At 34.0% G+C, this 19,749-nt stretch overlaps 1 protein-coding gene across 5 annotated transcripts in view; it reads left to right on the top strand.

The window, feature by feature from the left end:
• Positions 1 to 18,209, top strand: part of PTBP2 (polypyrimidine tract binding protein 2) — an 80,393-nt gene extending 62,184 nt beyond the window's left edge. Inside the window, exons 9-14 of one of the 5 annotated variants that reach the window (XM_060139530.1) lie at positions 6,814 to 6,953; positions 8,417 to 8,450; positions 8,869 to 8,961; positions 16,135 to 16,351; positions 16,453 to 16,530; positions 16,701 to 18,209. In XM_060139530.1, coding sequence (XP_059995513.1) covers positions 6,814 to 6,953; positions 8,417 to 8,450; positions 8,869 to 8,961; positions 16,135 to 16,351; positions 16,453 to 16,530; positions 16,701 to 16,830 — 692 coding nt within the window. In that variant the 3' untranslated portion in view covers positions 16,831 to 18,209. Of the gene's footprint in view, positions 1 to 6,798; positions 6,954 to 8,416; positions 8,451 to 8,868; positions 8,962 to 16,134; positions 16,352 to 16,452; positions 16,531 to 16,697 lie in introns of all 5 variants that reach the window. The other 4 variants (XM_060139529.1, XM_060139528.1, XM_060139527.1 and 1 more) reach the window with 4 other exon arrangements.
• Positions 18,210 to 19,749: the final 1,540 nt, after the last annotated feature.

Here is a 19,749-nt window from a genome sequence, read left to right as displayed (position 1 = left end):
ACATGAAAGGCAGTGATGTCAGAAAGAACTAGTTTGAGAGAAGATCTTAGAACTGATGCTATCCCAAGGAGTATACTGGAGACTGTTAGTCTAAGTAAGGTAAAATTGTGAATCTAAACTAGGGACAGAAATGAGAATGGAAAGAAAGAAACATGGGAGAAATTAAATGTAAAAGTAATAGGACTTGGCACCTTACAATATGATGACTCATGAAGAATTAAACTTGGTGGAGGAGTCCACCTAGACAGTAGGAAATTCAGCCTAGGACTTAGGCAAGAGTTCTGTGGGGTTGAGAATTTGAAAGGCCAGAGGAATGTTGTTTTGGTTTAGAGAGATCAGATTTGTAGTTGCCAGACACAGGGCTTGGGGGTGGGGAGAAATTGGATAAAGGTGGTCAACAGGTACAAACTTCCAGTTATAAGATAAATAAGTACTAGGGATGTAATGTAACATGGTACATAAAACGAACACTGCTCTATTTTACATAAGAAGGTTGTTAGGAGAGTAAATCCTAAGAGTTCTCATCACAAGGAGAAAAAATTTTTTTCCTATTTCTTTAATGTTGTATCTGTATGAGATGATGGATGTTCACTAAACTTATTGTGATAATCATCTCATGGTGTATGTAAGTCAAATCATTATGCTGTACACCTTAAATTTATACAGTGCTGTATGTCCATTATATCTCAGTAAAACTGAAAGAAAAAAAAAACTTTGGTTTAAGATTCTCAGGTATAAGAGAGCAAGAGGGCTAAAGACTTGAAATTGAAACTTTAAGCACTACACATTTATGTTGTGGGAAAGTAAAGAAGTAAGGGATTGAGGGATGAAATAAATAAGGTTAAATTAAAAGTGCCTATTCAGTTTAGTAGTTACCATAAAGTTTATTCTTATTCGTAAGAATGGGTATAAATCAAATTATAATGGATTAGGAATGTAAATTTGATAAAGTACTTACTATTCTTTGAATAAGTGCTGTAGGAAGGAAGGAGAAATGGGATGGTAGTTGAGGAGCAAATCAGGGCCCAAGAGGAAATGTTTACAGTAAAGGAGTATGCATAATCATTAAGAGTATGTGGTCCAAATCCAGACATCCTCAGTTCAAAAGCTCAACTTCACTGTCTCAGCTTTCACATTTGTCATGGATATAATGATAGTAATCCCCATGTTTTAAGGCTAGTGTGAGGATTAAATGTTTTAATACATACAGAGAACTTTTCACAGTGTCTGGCATAGAATGAATGCTAATTTCGTATTAGCTAGTATTTGTTTTGAAGGCTAGCTTAAGTCCTAGAATTGATTGTAGTAGATTGGATCAAGAATATAGTGGAAATGTTGGGGCCTACGAAATATAGAGATACTTTTCAGGACCATTGTGAGAACTGGAAGGAATTTTTATCAAGCTCACAGAGAGATTTAGGGGTAGAGCTGGAGCCGGAACTGAAGTCATCAGCTTTTGATAGTCCATATTCTTTCTTCTCACCATTTGTATCTTTATGAAGAAAGGGGAACAGATAAAGAGAGAGAGAGGACTTTTGAAGTTGATTGAAAATTTTGGGGGAATTCTGATCTCAGTCTTACAAGATACTTGCTGAACATAACAAGGACTTAAGTCTAGTGGATTTTTAGGGAATTCTTGAAAATAGAATAGGAAATGCGGCTAACATCAAATAACAAAATGTTTGTGGAATCAGTTTGGGGTTGTAGGGTGTGTGTGTGTGTGTGTTTTCACTCTAATATTTTACAAACCTAGATGAAAGCATATCCAAAATGTAGGATTTGATTTATCCAAGTCTGGCATTGTAGAGCATTAATGGATTAGGAACAAGCAAGCCAAAATGCTCTAGACATAGTATAGTCTAGCCAAGGGAGAACAGAAAGGGAAGTGGTTGTCATATAGGCTAAAAATGGGTTGGTTCAGTGGCTGGTATGGGAGTAGGAGGATCTATAAGATGGAAGAACGAAGTCAGGAAAGGGGATGTAATGTTAGAAATGAATGGCAAAAAAAGAAAAAAAATCAAAGATGTAGCAAAAGAAGTTGGTAAAACAGACTGATACAGTAAAAATCATCAAAGTAGAAGTTTTTAAGAAATAGTGAGACCAGTGTGTCAGACAGATCACAGGATGAGGACAAGAGCTGAGATAGAAGGAAGAAATAAAGCCAGGTGCCAGAGTCTTAATGTAATGAGAGAAAATGTCCCAGTGACCTAATGGCTGTTTTGATGAGAAATGATTGCATGGTACGACCTCAAAGACATTCTAATTGGTGACGGCAGAACAGCAGTCTGAAAGTAACATTGGGTGGTGAGATAGTGGGATGAATAATGCACCCTTTACTTTCCTTTGGGGAAGGGTTTAGGGAGGTAAGAATGACTTTTTGAGAGGGTTATAAGATAAGTTTCATTAGGACCAAGCAAGCTTTTAATTAAAAATTTTCTCTAAGGAACACATTGAATAAAATGCAATTGTTAATGATAGAAAAGAAAAATGGGTTCTAGAGGGTAAAATAAAAATTGAAGGGAAGCTTGGTGGAAGAGGAAGAATGGATTGTTTGAGGAAAAAATAGCAGCTGTCATTCTTGTCAAAGGTAAAATTTTTATTTTCAAGTCAGGAAATAAAATATTGTAAAAACTGCCTCCCTCACCCAGGACCCTATACTACATGAATTATAACAGGCCTCAAAGTCCCACCACCAATCCTCTGTTCAGTCGTGTGTGAGAATAACAACCACCAGATGTCTTGAACAGGGAAAAGAAGTGTAAGACCAAAAACAGGGGAAAGAACTTTAAGACCAAAAGATATGATGTAATTGACTTTGGATAGATGTTTCAGAATAGGAAATGAAAGGATAGAACAAATTCTGCATCTCTAAAAAGCATGGATAAAACTGTCGTAGTCAAGAGGAGCCTAAGGAGGTATGACTAAATCTAATAACGGCATCCTGAAACAAAAAAAGGACATTAGATGCAAATTAAGGAAATTTGAATACTTTATGGACCTTAATTAATAATAACATTAATACTGGCTGATTAGTTGGAACATATATCATACTATTGTATGATAGTACAATATATCTATTTATAATATATATGATATATAACTATATCATGCTATAGTAAGATATTAATAATGGGGGAAAAGGGGTGCCCAAGGTTGTAAGAACTGTGGAGAATTTTTAATTTTTCTGTAAATCTAAAACTGTTCTAAAGTAAAAGTTTATTAAAAATTATAGATAAAATTTGCAAATGATTTAAGATGTTATCAAGAACAGTTTAATTCTTCAGTTGTAATGGACAAGGTTAGGGATGTCTGTGTACCTCAGCAAAATATGACCTGAGGGATAGAGGGATAGATAGATGCATAATTTGTAATCACTTCATCCCTGTGGACTTTGAATCTCTATCAGATAGGTACATGGCAGTGTGGCCATCAGTCTCAGGGAGAAGGGGGCTAGTAATGTGTCAGAACTAATATAAGAAATTTATAAAATTGCTGAATCACTCAAAATTCTGGGTGGCCCAGCCGATGAAGATCATTTCACATAGAAGGGGGATCCCTGTGACACCTTCTTTTTCATGTGGCAGTTTATGAAGCTCTTTGACATTATTTGATTCTTACAACAATACTGAAAGTAAAACACATTTTTATCCCCCATCTCAATATGCATAAATAGTGTTTTTTACAGCATACCTGCTGCCTTGAAGACGTAAATCATTAACATTAAAATAATTTCTACAGCTAAAAGTAATCCATTAGAGCCAGTGTGCATAACGTGTTTTATATGTTTTTTTACAAAGGGAAGATAGTAAATGTATTTTCTCTCACAGCTAGGAGTTAACATTAATATGAAAAGTACAGTGCACAATTCCTTTTCAGAATTCATTATAATAGTACATCATGAAATACTTCGTAGGTTTTTATATTTTTGTGTAGCAGACAACACTGAGATTAAACCTAAAAAAAAAATTACCTTATTGACAAAATAATTTTTTAGAGAAGAGTATACTGAAGGAAATGGTGGAAACTATCCTTAGAGGCTTTAAAAGTCCAATAAAAACGTCAAGACTATTTTAGTGATTTGGAACTGTGAAAGGTGACTGAAATAGTTTTTCTAAGTTACCAGACGAGGAGAAGAAATAGTGGAAGAGAAATACATGCTAGTGGTGCTAAGGACAGTGACTGCCCTCATCTCTTGAAGTACTTTTGCATCATGCTCTGGGCTGCCTAAAATGAAGAAAGAACATTTGGCAAGAGGATAGATCATCTGACTTTAGTAGTAAGTGACCCAGAATGGTGAGAATAAATGGAGAAGTAGGGAGATTATGAAGTAGCATTTGGATAGTAGCAAGAACAGTGGGGACCTCATAGCTTACATTCCACATTTTGCTGAGCTTTCCATTATCTCCTTACTAGAAGGAGATAAATTGTATCTACTTGGAGCCACAAAATTTCACGAATATTTTCACAAGAAAATTAAGTCTTATTTTTACTAAAGTGTAATGTTGTTTATTAAAACGTGGCATTCTTTTTTTTTAAGTCTCTCACACTTCAAAAAGGGCTTTAGCCTAGTCTCTTAATTCTTAATTACCATTTTTTAATTAATGTTAATTATTTTAATTCTCAGTGATTATTTTTCCATGATGTCTTGATGTTTTAAATAATATTGTGCTACCACGGTATCTCCATTACAAATCCCAGACTTAAAGTTTCTTTGAATAAATTTTTCATCATTGAATATTTTGGTGAAGTATTATGATGTTTAATTGTATATTGGCATGGTAGAGATGTATTTTAGAAGAAACCATTTTCTGCAAAAACGAAGTGTTTAGACTGTTGTGTTTAGACTGATATATCAAATGTATTGATGTTTTATATGTGTTTCATGAATTAGTAATTTTTCTTGAAATATCAACAGAGAAAGACAAATGATAAGTAACTTAGAACTATAAGTTTTGGAATCTAACTACATGTCTAGTAAGAGTATGCAAGATCAAAATGACTGTGAGTACATACCTAGGAATTAGGAATGTATCTTACAGTGGCAGCATTTTAAGATATCCATTGAATGTTAAATGGAAACAGCCTATCAAATGTAATGAGAGCTATTATATTTAACATTGAGAAGTTAGTAATACCATAGAATAGTTAAAGTGGTGGATCCTAAAAGGCACTAAAGTCTATTATGCATGAGTAATTATTAGACGTGAGAAGTTTCTATTTTAAAATTAGATCCTTATTTCTGGATTTACTTTAAAAATGAAATTTGCGAGTAGATACAACACGATTGGCCATGAGTTAATAATTGGTAAACAATTGTGGATACATGGGGCTCATTATTCTAGTCTCTCTACTTTTGTATATGTTGGAAAATTTCCAAAACAAAAAGTAAAATCTAAAAAATAAAAGAGGAGAAATAAGAAAAAAAGATGGGGGGGAGGGAATCTGCAAAAATGGTATGTGGAGTGGTGGTGTGGGGGACTGTAAAATAAACTCATACAGAGCAAGAATGTAAGTGAGAAACACCATTCTACTGATGGGGGAGGTACTCAGAAAAGATAAAAGGAGATTGGGAGGGAAAAATTTTGTAAGTCAAAAACTAAAGAAGTTAAGAATTGTCAGTCTTCAAGAGCTGTTCACCCTGCCAATGAAAGGTCATAGTTTCTGTAAAGTAAAAAGATAAACAAACTTGGCTAAAAGAGTAACGTCTGAAACCAGAGGTAACAGCACATCCTTATGACATGTACAAGAAAGCTGGAAAGAGAAAAGAAGAAATAAAACATGAACTTATGGGACAGCAGTACTAAGGGCCAGTTCTACCCAGGTATGTCATGAATTAACTTCATGTAGGTTGAATGTTTGTCGCCTTTATCATGAGAAGGAAAAAAAAGAACATATAACTCATTTCTTTAGTGAACTAATATTTATTGAGAAATAAGCTGGTATGTAAGAATTTAAGGGATGAAAGGAATCCAAGTTTATTGATAATTGAAATACGGATAAAGATGCTGAGACAAAGGGAATTCCATGGAATAAATGAAGAATCCTGAAGATGACAGAACAACAGTAAGACTGGAAAGTAGAACAGTAGAAATAAGAAGGAAATGTTAAAACTGGTAGGTAAAGGATAGGAAAATATTGAAAGAGAAAGCTTGTGTGATAATAGAGACTTTTTCTCATTCTTTCTACGGGGGAAGTGTTGTAATTGAGAAACTTGTGTTATACCTATTTGAGTGTGGAATTAAGGAAAACAGATTATGGTAAGATTTTCTTTAGGTCACTTGAATTAATTAAATAATGATGTTCAGGGTGATTTTGTCTCTAAAAGTGAAGGACTTACTATATATGTTTTGTAAGCTGTAATTATTTGTCTAATTTCAAGCACGTTTATAAAGAAGGTAGCACTTGTATAAAAAAGTGAGTTACTGTTATGTTGAAGATGATTTTTTTTTAGATTTGGCTCCTCACTATGAACCATGGAAGTGAATTTTTCAAGTCTCTGACTTGGAGGTATATTCTTTATGCTGTGTTTGCTTTTCCATAGGAAATGGAATGTTGTATATTTAATTTTTTTTAACATAATACAGGTATGTACCTTAGTTCTAATATTTAATGATTTCATTGAAACCAATTAATTTTATCTACTACTTATCAGCAACTAATTTTTCTAAATGTTATAAAAATTAACTTTCAGGAACCATTTGGAACGGTCAGCCCTAAGCCGTGCAGCCATCGTGCTTAAATTGGTTTTTGTAAACGACTTGTGTGTGTTTCGTAAAATATGCTTTATTTTAAAATTAGGGCTTCCTGTTGCAGCTGTTCCAGGAGCTCTGAGTCCTTTGGCTATTCCAAATGCTGCTGCAGCAGCTGCTGCAGCTGCTGCTGGCCGAGTGGGTATGCCTGGAGTCTCAGCTGGTGGCAATACAGTCCTGTTGGTTAGCAATTTAAATGAAGAGGTTAGTAAAATAATTTTCTAGTGTTTATTTTTTACCTCCATTTCATTTGTGAAAGTTTTTCATGTTTATTTCATTTTGCACTTGCCTTTCTTTTTATGTACATTCATTAGTCAAAGTATTTTCTGTGTGTTTCTACTTCCGAATAAAATCTATGTACTTGTTTAGGTAATACTTTATTTCCGTAGACAGTCATATCTCTTTTTTTATATATATATATATATATTTTAACCTAACTACCTATTTTTCCTAAGAAAAATATGGTGAAGTACTGTAGTTTGGCTTTTTATCTTTTTGTTGTTCTCAAAAGGCAAATGTGATCTAATTTGCAGATGTAACTGTAAAACAATTTTGCTCTTTGCCTTTTCTAATTATTTGCTTGTTCATTTCATGCTTATGTGTCATTGCATTTTTTTAAATCTTATTTTATGTGAACTACTCTAATACATTTTTCTTTGAAGGTTCTTCCAAAGATCTTGACGAGGCACTCTTCCAGTCTTTCTTAGTAATTTTTTCTTTGCAGTTATTAGTCATTGTCTTCTAAAAATATTTTTCAACTTTACCCCTCCCTGAACCCCTCCCACCCCCTTAAATAAAGTTTATTGCTGAGTTATTTTCTTTAGTTGTACATTTTATGTCTGGTATATTTTATTTTGATTGCTATGGAAGCTGGTATGAAATGTGGGAAGCTCAATGTATCAGTTTATGATGTCTAATTTGAATATTTCATTTTTAATTGGCCTCTGTTAATATGAACATTAAGCTATTTTATCATTTAGTACTATTGTCATCCATAGTTCTGCATGCTAAAATGTTTGAATCAGAGTGCCTTTGTTTTTCTCTTAAGAATTTTGCCTGCATTTCATAACCAGCCATGCTTATGCAGTTAAAGTTCAAAGTTTAAAATTCCTGTGCATGCTTTCCTTCCCTATGTTGAGATGAAATGCTGTAATTTACTCTTTGATATAGATGTACTTTACCCATATTTGTCTTGGATGACTACATTTTACTCAGTTTTTCTTGTACAGTACATAAACCAACCATTTTCTGACCAAATCCTGCATTTCCTATGTACTGACCTATATTTTATTTTTTTTTTGTTCCCCAATTCCTTATTTTTTTCTTCTGCATTGCTGTTTCCCTTCCCCATTTCATCCTTTTCCCTGTGTGTTCACCTTCCCTTTCCTTGTCTTTTCCCAAATGCCCATTCCCTTCCCTGTCTTATCCTTTATTTTCCTTGTCCTTGTCTTCATCCCCTGTCTCCATTCCCTGTGTTCATGCTTCTGTGCTTGAACAAATGTTCCTCGGACCAACTTGCCCCAATTAACCGCCTTGAACCATGATCCATGACCACCTCACCATTCTGCGGGAACCACCCTTCGTTATGGATGATCTGTTCATCTCCGCTCTTCCTCGACTCTTCTCTCTTCTTGTCTTACGCTGCTTGCTCTTCTCTCCTTCTAAAGATGGTTACGCCCCAAAGTCTGTTTACCCTCTTCGGTATGTTATTGTTAGCACTATACTTTTATTATTGATTTGATTTTTGTTTCACCTTAATTCTTATTTGTAGCTAGCACTTTGGCTTAAAGTTGAATAGTAAATCTTTTGCTATTTTTCTTTGCTATTTAAAACTCTCCATAGACACAAAATTTGTTTTAATGCATGCTGATTTATTTTGCATGATCTTTAATTTAATATCATTCACATAGCTTTGAGGGTTTATCAGAGATTATTCTTTTCAAAATTCACTGTTCAAAATCTTGATCTTCTTTATTCATTTGTGAGAATGATGAGTTTGAATGAGTGATCATGTTGATGTCTGAATGTTTCATTAATATGTCAGAAAGATAATATTTAGCTGACTTGCACGTAAAATTAATTCCATTTTTGGATTACCTCTCTGTGGCTCTAAAATAAGGTGTTTATGGAGATGTGCAGCGTGTGAAGATTTTGTACAACAAGAAAGACAGTGCTCTAATACAGATGGCTGATGGAAACCAATCACAACTGGGTAAGATTAAATTATATGTTATCTATACATCTTCAAATCTGATTTCAAATATATAATCTAAACCTGTGAATATAAACAAACTCTTTGTTAGTAAGAAGCCATTTATTAATAGCCAGGGTTCAAAATGTCATGTTAATTTTCATATTTTAACATGAATAGTTGTACATGATGAACATATTTGTATTTTTCTGCTGTCCTCTTAACCATTTCTTGTGTGGAGTCTAAGGAAGAAATGTTTTGGCTTCAAAATTACAATAACAATTTCACATAAGAATTATGACATACATATTAAAGATCCTTAGTGTTTTTCATTCCTGGATACTCCTTGTAATCAAAGTTAACAGTTCATATAGTCCACGGAATCCTGATTAACGCTGTGTTATTTTAATTCTTCTAAAGTCATTTGCAAGTATTTAACTAAACTTAGTAAAGAGTCACATGGGAAATGTATTTTAGAGATACCAGGTTCTTGCAAAATGAAAAATTTACACCAAATATCCCACTGTTAATCCTTTCTGAAATCTTAAAATGTACTTCAGACAAGTTACACTTATACTATTAGATAAATAATTGATGACTTAATTAACATCTCGTTTGAATTCATGCACAAAGCCAAATCACATAAATCTAGAATGTAGCTGCATATTCATGGTGTGATTGACTGTAAAGTCAATATGTTCTTAGCTTATAATTCTGTTAGTTGAGATTTGGCGATGATGGTACTTTAGATTGGGTGTACTCACGTTATTAATTTTGAAATTTGCCATTTTTGGGGTAAAAACTAGTGTATTTTTGCTATTATATCCAGTGAGACTCACAAACTAAGAACATGATGAACTAGACCTTTTAGCCTTTGGAGTCAGAAGTAAGTTTGAAATTCTGTGTTTCTTACCAGCTATTATCCATCTTTAGTGGAAGTTATATAAAAGTGCTGATGATGTCATAGATGCTAATTAAATCTTTTCTTCTTCCTCTGCTTGTGTACACTTCTGTACTCTGGTGGGTGTAGTCATTGCCATTGTTTTTATAAACTTTGCAAGTAGCATTTTATAGTTTTTGTTTCATAGTTGACAAAGCATTCTTAAATGTTTGATTTTCTTCCTCATTGTGTGAGCTGTGGGTGGCATTACCCTTATGTAAATAAAGGATACGCAATCATTACGGTTGAGAAGTACCTGAGGTAGAATTTAACCAAATGTTTCACGATATTTTTGGTTTTGTTTTATGTAAGGACTAGATAACTGATAATTTAATTTTTGCTATACTTGTATTAGTCTGTTTGGGCTGCCATAACAAAATACCACAGACTGAGTGGCTAAAACAACAGAAATTTATTTTCTTATAGTTCTGGAGGCCAGTAGTTAGGTGCCAATAGATTTGGTTTCTGGTGAGGACTTTCTTCCTGGCTTTCAGACAGCTCCATTCTCCATATGTCCTCACATGGCCTTTCCTCTGAGCCTTTTCTCAGCCTCTGAGGCTCTGTTTCTCTTCCTGTACTTATAAGGACACCAGTCTTATTGGATTAGGGCCTCACCCATGTGACCTCATTTAACCTAAATTACCTCCTTAAAGGCCCTGCCTCCAGGTAGTCACATTGAGGGATTAAAGCTTCCATATATCACTTTTGGGAGAATACAGTTCAGTGCCTAACAATACTTAACATTGATAAATCTTTTACCCCTAATTTTTATAAAATTTTTTTACTAAAGCTTTGACTTACTAATAGCATGATTTATAGGTTTCAAACTATATGTAGTGGCAAATAATTTATTATTTCTCATTGCTGCCAGGTTAAATTTTGCTTTCTTGAAGTATATGTCCATAAAAATATGTACTTGCACCTTTAATGCCTTTATAGCACACACACAAACACACAAATCCTATACAAAACTAGGGTGCGCTTTTGAAAAAAATAAGTGAAATTTTTTTAAATGTAGTATGCTTTTTTTATGGGCTCTGTTCTCATTCTTTTTGGTTTTCATGGGACTCTGTTTGGAAATACTCATTGTTTTATAATATAGGCAGATGTTTTTATGCTCAGGAAGTAGTATGGGAGAAATAAACGGCAAGGTATAGTTAGTAGTATACAAGTGTTAATGGGATTGTTGCAAATCTTAGAGGCCATGTTAAATCATTTTAGACTAGAGTTTTAAAATTTGCAAACATTAAGATGTTTCAATTTCTACCATAACCTATTTAATTGATACTGGAATTTTCTTAAATTGGATATTTTAGGAATAATATAATTTGTAAATTATGTTTTGAAGTAGTGTACTGATCTTCAGCGATTAAAGTAAATGAGTTCTAAGGAAATGTCAAAGAGTAGTTCCTTGTTAAAATAATTATCTTGTTTCTCCAATTCATATTTTCAAGACCTACTTATAAGAAAGCCTCAACTGTTCTTATTTAATATGTAGCTGCCATCTCAAAAGTAAACTTACTTCTTCTTTAACTACTAAATTATATCTAGCGAAGTGTGCTGTAAAGGGAGTAGGAATCATGTAACTCTGGTGTTGTGATATTTGAGCAGTTTTTAAGTATGTGTATATATTGGCTTTCACTTCTTCATTACTGTGAGTAATGGAGAACTCTAAGTCGCACTTTGAGGTATTGCTGGTCTCATAGAAGGGAGCTCTCAATAGACCTTCCCCCAAAAAAACAGTCAAAAGAAAGGAGGGAAAAATAGCAAATGATATGGAGAAAATGGGGGAAAATAGAAATTTGAAAGTAATGATAGAATCAAGTCCAGATGTATCAACAATAACAACAGATGTAAAGGAGTAAATTCATCAATTAAAAGACAGATTTGATTTTTTAAAAGCCACCTATTTACAAGAGATGTGAGGTGCAAAGATGTAGAAAGATTGAAAGTAAAGGGATATAAAAAGGATAATTGACAGGTAATAAGCAAAAGAAAACTTATGTACCTATATTCATTTAAGATAAAGATTATTGATAAAAGATTTATTAGTTCACCAAGAAGATGACAAGTTTTATGTGTATGTGTGCCTAATGAAATAGCTTCAAAATGTGTAAATTATAAATGGATAGAACTGCAGGGAGAATTGAGCAAATTCACCACGATAATGGAGGTTTTTATACACCTTGCTGAATTATGTCAGGCAGAAACCCCCCCAAAAAATCAGCAAGACGCAAATGATACAGCACAATTAGATTAACAGAATTACACATATATAGAATTAGGCATCTAATAGTTATACATCCAACACATTCTTTTTAAGTACACAAGGAATGCTTACAGAAAGTGATCACAAACTAAACTATAAAGCAAGCTTCAGTAAATTTCAGAGAGTATCATACAGACCAAATTCTCTGACTACTGCGCAGTTAAGTTAAAGAGTTAATAACAGAAAGTTACATTTAAAATCTCCAGGTATCTGGAAATTGAAAAATAATTCCAATATCTCATGTCTCAAAGAAGTTATTTTAATGGGAATTTTAAAATATGTAAAATTAAATGGTAATAAAAGTACTGTACATATTAGTATGTGTCGTACAGTGAAAGTGATGTTTTACAGAATGTTTTAACTGTTAAGAATAATGGTATAGGGACTTCCCTGCTGGCACAGTGGTTAAGAATCCACCTTCCTGGGCTTTCCTGGTGGCACAGTGGTTAAAAATCTGCCTGCCAATTCAGGAGACACAGGTTCAAGCCCTGGTCCAGGAAGATCCCACGTGCTGAGGAGCAACTAAGCCCGTTCGCCCTAGAGCCCGTGCTCTGCAACAAGAGAAGCCACCGCAATGAGAAGCCCGTGCACTGCAGCGAAGATACTGCCCCCACTCGCTCCAACTAGAGAAAGCCCGCATGCAGCAACAAAGACCCAGTGCAGCCAAAAATAAATAAATAAATTTATAAGAAAAAAGAACCCGCCTGCCAATGCAGGGGACACGGGTTTGAGCCCTGGTCTGGGAAGATCCCACATGCCGGGGAACAACTGAGCCCATGCGCCACAACTATTGAGCCTGCGCTCTAGAGCCTGTGAGCCACAACTACTGAGCCCACATACCACAACTACTGAAGCCTGCATGCCTAGAGTCCATGCTCTGCAACAAGACACTGCAATGAGAAGCCTGCGCGCCGCAACAAAGAGTAGCCCCCTGCTCGCCGCAACTTGAGAAAGCCCGCACACGGCAACGAAGACCCAACACAGCCAATAAGTAAATAAATAATTTAGAAAAAAAAAGAATAATGGCATAAACCCAAGGAAAAGAGATAATAAAGACAAGACTAGAAATCAATGGTATAGAAGACAGTTGAGAGAAAAAAAAAATAAAGCTAAAAGTTGGGTCCTTTGACAAGACTAATAATCAAGTGGATATCAAGATTCATTTTTTTTTAAATGGGAGAGGCAACACTATTTTTAATTATAAAGGGGATAATTATTGATACACTTCTAGTTCCACATTATGTAAACTACGTATTTTTTTAACCATCTTTTAATTTCTCGTTATTCATTACTATTTTCAGAGATAAAGGGAGAGGTAGAAAATAATACTCAACCAAAAATGACGTTTCCACTATGCAACATTGACTTTTTTCTTCTTGATCATTGATTGCTTTGTTCATTGATGCCATATTTCTTGGAACAGATTTCAGGATATTAGAGTCCTGTTATTTAAACTTGATTCATTTAAAATTTTTCTAATCATTTCCTTCTGCTTTGTTTAATCAATATATATACCTCCATTTTTGACGAGCTTTTTATTGTTTAATACCCTTAAAAGCCCCAGTATTCTAATTACCCCTTTCCTTAACCCCCATCCACTTTAAATTTACTCACATCCTTTTATCAGCAATCAGCTGACTAGAATCTCCCGTATTACGTGGTTACTTTCTGAGTTAGCTGTTTGGTTATTTTGCTTTATTTTTGACCCCATTTCTCTATCATCCATCTCCTCTTGGTGCAGTTACTTACTATGCCTAGGACCTCTTGTTATTTGTGCCCTTCAGTATCTCAAAGCTCAACTGTTTGTGTAGTATTTTTATAACTTCTCAAAAGCTGCACTAATACACCTTTTCTTATGACAACCTTAGTCTACTTCTTTATGCCACTTTATTCCCAAAACTCATTCCTTATAACACATTTTGTATGAGGTAATAGCTAATAGCACTTTATCATAAGCAAAGTTCTGTTCACTTAAAACAACAAAATTAATAGAACCTTAAAAATATTTTATAATTCAAGTAAGCTTTATTATAAAAGGAGTTTACATACCATCACTATGGATAATTGAGTTGATTTTATAAGTATACGCGAAATACAGTGTAAGGAAGTTAAGGCCTGACAGCTTATTTTTTTTATTAGCCTCAGTTGAAAATCTAAGAAAAAACTATTACAAATGTATAACACTGCAGTAAATCAGGAAGAGTAAACTTTTTTTTCCTTCCAGTTTTACAGTTATACAGCACTGTGTAAGAGGTACAGCATTAATGATTTGATTTGTATACATCATGAGTTGATTATCACAGTAAATTTAGTGAACATCCATCATCTCACATAGTTATAAAAGAAATAGAAAAATTTTTTGTGTTATGAGAACTCCTAGGGTTCAGTCTCTTAACTTTCATGTATAACATACAGCAGTGTTAAAATTATGTTTATCATGTTGTACACTACATCCTTAGTATTTATCTTATAACTGGAATAGTAAACTTATTTTTACAAATTAGGGAAGCTATAAATGAAAAAGATTTTTTGGAATGGTACCTTATACTTCTATAGCATTTTCCTTTTCAGACCTGTTTTATATTTAACTGGTTTATTCTATACAAGTAAGTATGACAAGATGCATGGATTTAACAAATTCCGGGTATCTCCTGTGTCAGACTGTGTACTGTAGTATACTAATCAAATTAAAACATTTGAGAGTAGGGATTTTATTCTCAATTTCCTGCTCTTCCATATTGCCTTTACCTCTCTGTTTAATACTCTAATACTTTGATTTGAGTAGTCAAATAGACCTTCAATATGACTTATGACATGGTTTTCTTCAGTTGTGACTAGTGAATAAAACATAAAACGTATAACTGTTCTCTAATCTCAGACCAGTTCTTTTAGTTGAAAAGTAACCCAACTGCTGCCTCAAGAAGTAGCTATGTGATGTTCTGTGTTTAGGCACTGTGCTGTGTGCTGTGGGGAGAGACACTGGTTCCTGCTTTCATGTATCTTACAGTCTGAAGGAGGATATAAATAATTAAAATGTAATGAATTTATGAAAATAAATAAAGGGTACTGCATGGGGGAGTATCTAGTGAGGTTCTGAACCTTTTCTAGATGATGAAGAAAAGGCCCTCTTGAGGAAGTAATACTAAAGGATAAATAGATTAGGAGGGATAGTGAAGGAGATAGGAAATTGTTACAAATAGAAAAGCATGCACACGGGGCTAAAGGTAAAAAAACTAGTGTTTAAGAAAATACGTTTTGTACACCTGGAACATTAAGTACAAGGAATACAGTACTAAGATACTGTAGGTTCCATGAGGAGGGCTAGGATGGTTCTTGTCTTACCACTTGATTCTCAGCATTAACAAAGTGGTTAGTATTGTATATCATCAATAAATGTTTTTTCAGGGATGCTTGATAGAGATGTTAGGGTCAGACTGAGAAAGGCGCATAAGCCATGTTAAAGAGTAAGTTTAGACTTTATCCCTAAGGGTTTTAAGCAGGTAGTGACATAGATTTGTATAGAATGGATTGGAGAAAAGTAAAGAAAAATCCAGCAAGACAAATTAGGAGACTGACTGAGTTATCCAGATAAAAAAATAATGGCAGTGAAAAGTGTAGAAATAGAAGATGAATTTGAGAGTAATTAAGAGGATGGGTATGGTAGGACTTGGCAATTAGGATATAGATCAGCAGGGAGAAAATGTTACAGATGAGTACTAAGTTTCCTTCTTGGGCATTTAGCAGGACTGTCAAGGAAGAGAGAGACTCACATTTTGGATTTTCGTTCTATAAAAGAAGCTGGCTTTTTTGCCTCAGTGCCTTGTCTAGTGCAAATGAACTTGTTTTGTCACCAGTGGCTGTTGTAAATTCATGATTTATTTTAAAATCATAACAGAATTCAGATATTTCAACTTTTCTAAAATGAGAATTATTTTTGCTTTGAACCTTGATACTGTTTTTTAATAGGCATTCTTCCCCTTTATAGCCATGAATCATCTTAATGGACAGAAGATGTATGGGAAAATTATTCGTGTTACTCTGTCTAAACATCAGACTGTACAACTACCTCGAGAGGGACTTGATGATCAAGGGCTAACAAAAGATTTTGGTAATTCCCCACTGCATCGTTTCAAGAAACCTGGATCCAAAAATTTTCAGAACATTTTTCCTCCTTCTGCAACCCTTCACCTATCCAATATCCCGTAAGTATTAAAGCTGGAGTAGTTTATTAAGGATATACATTTTAGGAAGAAAATATAAACATTTTTTATTAATTGTTACTCTTTTTCTCTAATTTTCCCAGTCCTTCAGTAGCAGAAGAGGATCTACGAACACTGTTTGCTAACACTGGGGGCACTGTGAAAGCATTTAAGTTTTTTCAGTAAGCAAGCTTTCTTGTCTTTAAATTAGTGACTTGATAGAAGTAAAAGTTTTCTTCAAGTAGTTCTTTTTGTTTCTAGACGTCTTTGATTCTGGAATGGGCAAAAGTTAAGTATTTAAGCCCTTCCTAATTTTTATGAAGTATCTAATTTCATACTTTTGTTTCAGAAGAGATCACAAAATGGCTCTTCTTCAGATGGCAACAGTGGAAGAAGCTATTCAGGCCTTGATTGATCTTCATAATTATAACCTTGGTGAAAACCATCATCTGAGAGTGTCTTTCTCCAAGTCAACAATTTAAAAAAGGGGAGATGAAGATTGGCGATGAATCACATTGTTTGGTGTCAACACCTATTGACTGTTCAGAAAAGTGGGGACCAGAGTTTGATTTTTTTTTGTTGTTTTCTTTTTTCTTTTCTTTTTTCCCATGCTGTTATCATTCCTTGGTTATAAAAAGAAATGGCATATGTAAAGGCAGAGTTATTAACTGCTCTTTTTCATCTGTTCTGTAGAGAAGCCATTTTTATTGTCTGTTTAAAATTTTAATTTTACTTTCCTTTTTCAACTTAGTTGACATACGTGCCTTAAAAAGGAAAACTAGTGTTGCTATTGTGCATTTACTAGAAGAAAGGAATTGGTTGTCTAGGGCACATTGTTAAATGGGAATTAACAATATGTTTAGGCAGGGGTGTGTAAAAAGGGTTAAGTTTTTGTTTCTCCTGCTTGGAACTTATTTTGAATTATTGGCTTGTCACATTTCTTTCTATTTAATCAAATAAGATACATAATACTGAAAGAATAAAGCAGCATTTTTTTAGTTTTTACTACCTTAGGCTTTATTGCTTTAAAAAAAAACATTGGCCTTTTGTATCTCACAATTCTGGTCTAGATTCAGTTATGAATGTAGGCATTAGTTAAAATTAACAAGATGCAGAGTATTAATTTCTTAAGACAACAAAGTGATTTCTGTAAGTTTGAGCCCTACGTGGAAAGCATTGTGGAATCTTAACCTTTTTGTACACACTCTTGTGGGACGTATCATATAAATGTCAGCACTAAGTAACGTCTTGTTTGTGGCTGAATATTTTTCGTAGATGTTTTTGAAGTTGACATGATTTATGTGCATTTAAATATATATTGCCATCCTTAGTTTGTAATTAAGATTTGGAATACGGTTGTGGATTTCTGAGCATGTGCAGACTGGTCTAGCTAGTTCAGGAACTGGTGCATGTATTTTTCAAAGATAAAAGAAAGTGTACTGCGAAAATTTGCAGGAAGATTAATTTTGTGGCAGTTTTCTAAAACTGACAACCAGGTGGGACCAAAGTTTATGTGCCTTTAGTCTTAATTTACCTTGCATTGTAATATTCAGTTTTAATAAATCTTCAAAATATTTTGTATTTAGGAATAGATCTGACTTTGACTTTAATAAAAACATGGCTCAGAATCTACAGGTCAAATTAATTTGAACAGTTCTTGTCAATCTGAATTGTTGATTCTGTTTAAATGACCAATACTTTTTCAAATTGATGTACTTAGTTTCAAGGTTCATAGATTCTGTTATCTATGTAGACAGAATGGTCATGTATATTTTCTATTAGTTGAGTTTTTACATCTTTAGAAATGTAAAATTCAGTATAGTTTGAAAGCGGCACAATTAAAAATTAATTTTCTAACAAAGTTGGGAGGTTTGATGGTTGTTTAATTTCCTTTTGTGTGTACTCTGCTTACCTCTGTAGCATGCTCAATAAACACTTCTGTAGCTCTGTATTCACCTTTTCTGTCTTTCTCTGCTGCCTTTTCTCTCTCTTCTTCTTTGTTTTCACTCCACTGTGCTTCTGAATTCATGTTTATTCTCTGCCAGGGTGGGAAAGGAATAATAATATTACAATTCTATGGCTTTATACCATAAATAAATCTAGATGCTGTGAAAATATACCAGCTGGTTTTTTTTTAATTTGAAAGATGGTAACTGCTTTTCAGGAGGACACATATTAAACATTTCCCACCCTGTTATAATCTACTGCTTTAAAGACATAACTTTTATTGTATCTTGTTAATTCTTTCTATCTCTTTTGTTGTTGTTGTTTTTTTTCCAGTAGATTTATGCACTAATAGATCTTTTGGATTTGCCATGCTCTCTTGCTGCAGTTTCATCTTTCATCTTTTGTGTCTGCTAAAGATTTCCTACCTTGTGAGTTTTAACAAAGGGTACTTGATGTTACTGGGAAGAAACAGTATACCATCTGCTTTTGCCTTGGGTGGGAAGGAAGATACACATTCAGGTATTTAAAAGTTTAAGGGGTAGTATGTGATGTTACGATTTTCACTTTTTAAAGGGTTTCGATTAGGGTGCTATTTGTAGTACTCAATATTTTGGGGGGCTCACCTTTTTTTTAAACAGGCATTTTGGTGTCTGATAACTTTGTTATACATGTTCCTTAAGTTTGTTCTAACTGACAATTATGCAATACTCATACATTAGGAAAGTTAAAAACAAATGAAGGAGTATGCAGTTCATTTAAGTGTGCTTTATTAATACAATAATTCAGTCACTTCCGAGAAAGAAAGAATATAGTAAATAATTGTTTACATTTGGGTCGACATGGGGGGTGATTTGGAAGCTAAGTTATCTCAATTTTTTTTTTCTTAAAATAGCACTGTAGTACAGAAGAACTCTAGCAACAGCACATGAGCCTAAAAAGTCTGTAAAAAACCCATAATATGAATGAATAGTAATCGAACAGTTTTCTTTAAGTGAAGTTTTCTCAGTATTGGGTGGTAGTTGAAATATCTGAAAGTAGGTGCTATATCTGTTTTTCAGGTAGTTCCTTGTGGATGGGATTGGCTTGGAAGAAGAAACAGAAGTTCTGAGATGTTTGTGGGAACTGGGGTTGCTCCAGTTACTGAGCTAAGGAGTTCCCAGTATTTCTGATGGGGGAGTGACCAGAAACCCAAGTTTTTCCTGCCTAGGGAGTGTCAGATTCCTCAGTCTTTTAGGGTGCACTCCAGTGCAACCTTCCTTCCAAAGCAAAAGCCAGTGAAGTGAGAATTTTGACATTTTGAAGTGCTTTATTTTCGTACATTATTTTAACCCAGTCCTCAGCATATAGTAAATTGTTTAATTAGGTGAAAATAATAGCTTTGTCATCATTATTATTACCGCCATATGCCTCAGTCTTCTCTCTCAAGCGAGCTAGCTAACTGTGAAGTGTTCTTA

This window comes from Lagenorhynchus albirostris, chromosome 2 (assembly GCF_949774975.1).
Source record: "Lagenorhynchus albirostris chromosome 2, mLagAlb1.1, whole genome shotgun sequence".
Taxonomy (NCBI): Eukaryota; Metazoa; Chordata; class Mammalia; order Artiodactyla; family Delphinidae; genus Lagenorhynchus; species Lagenorhynchus albirostris.
Note: the sequence above shows the minus strand (reverse complement) of the source record. Positions and strands in the feature narration are given on the sequence as shown.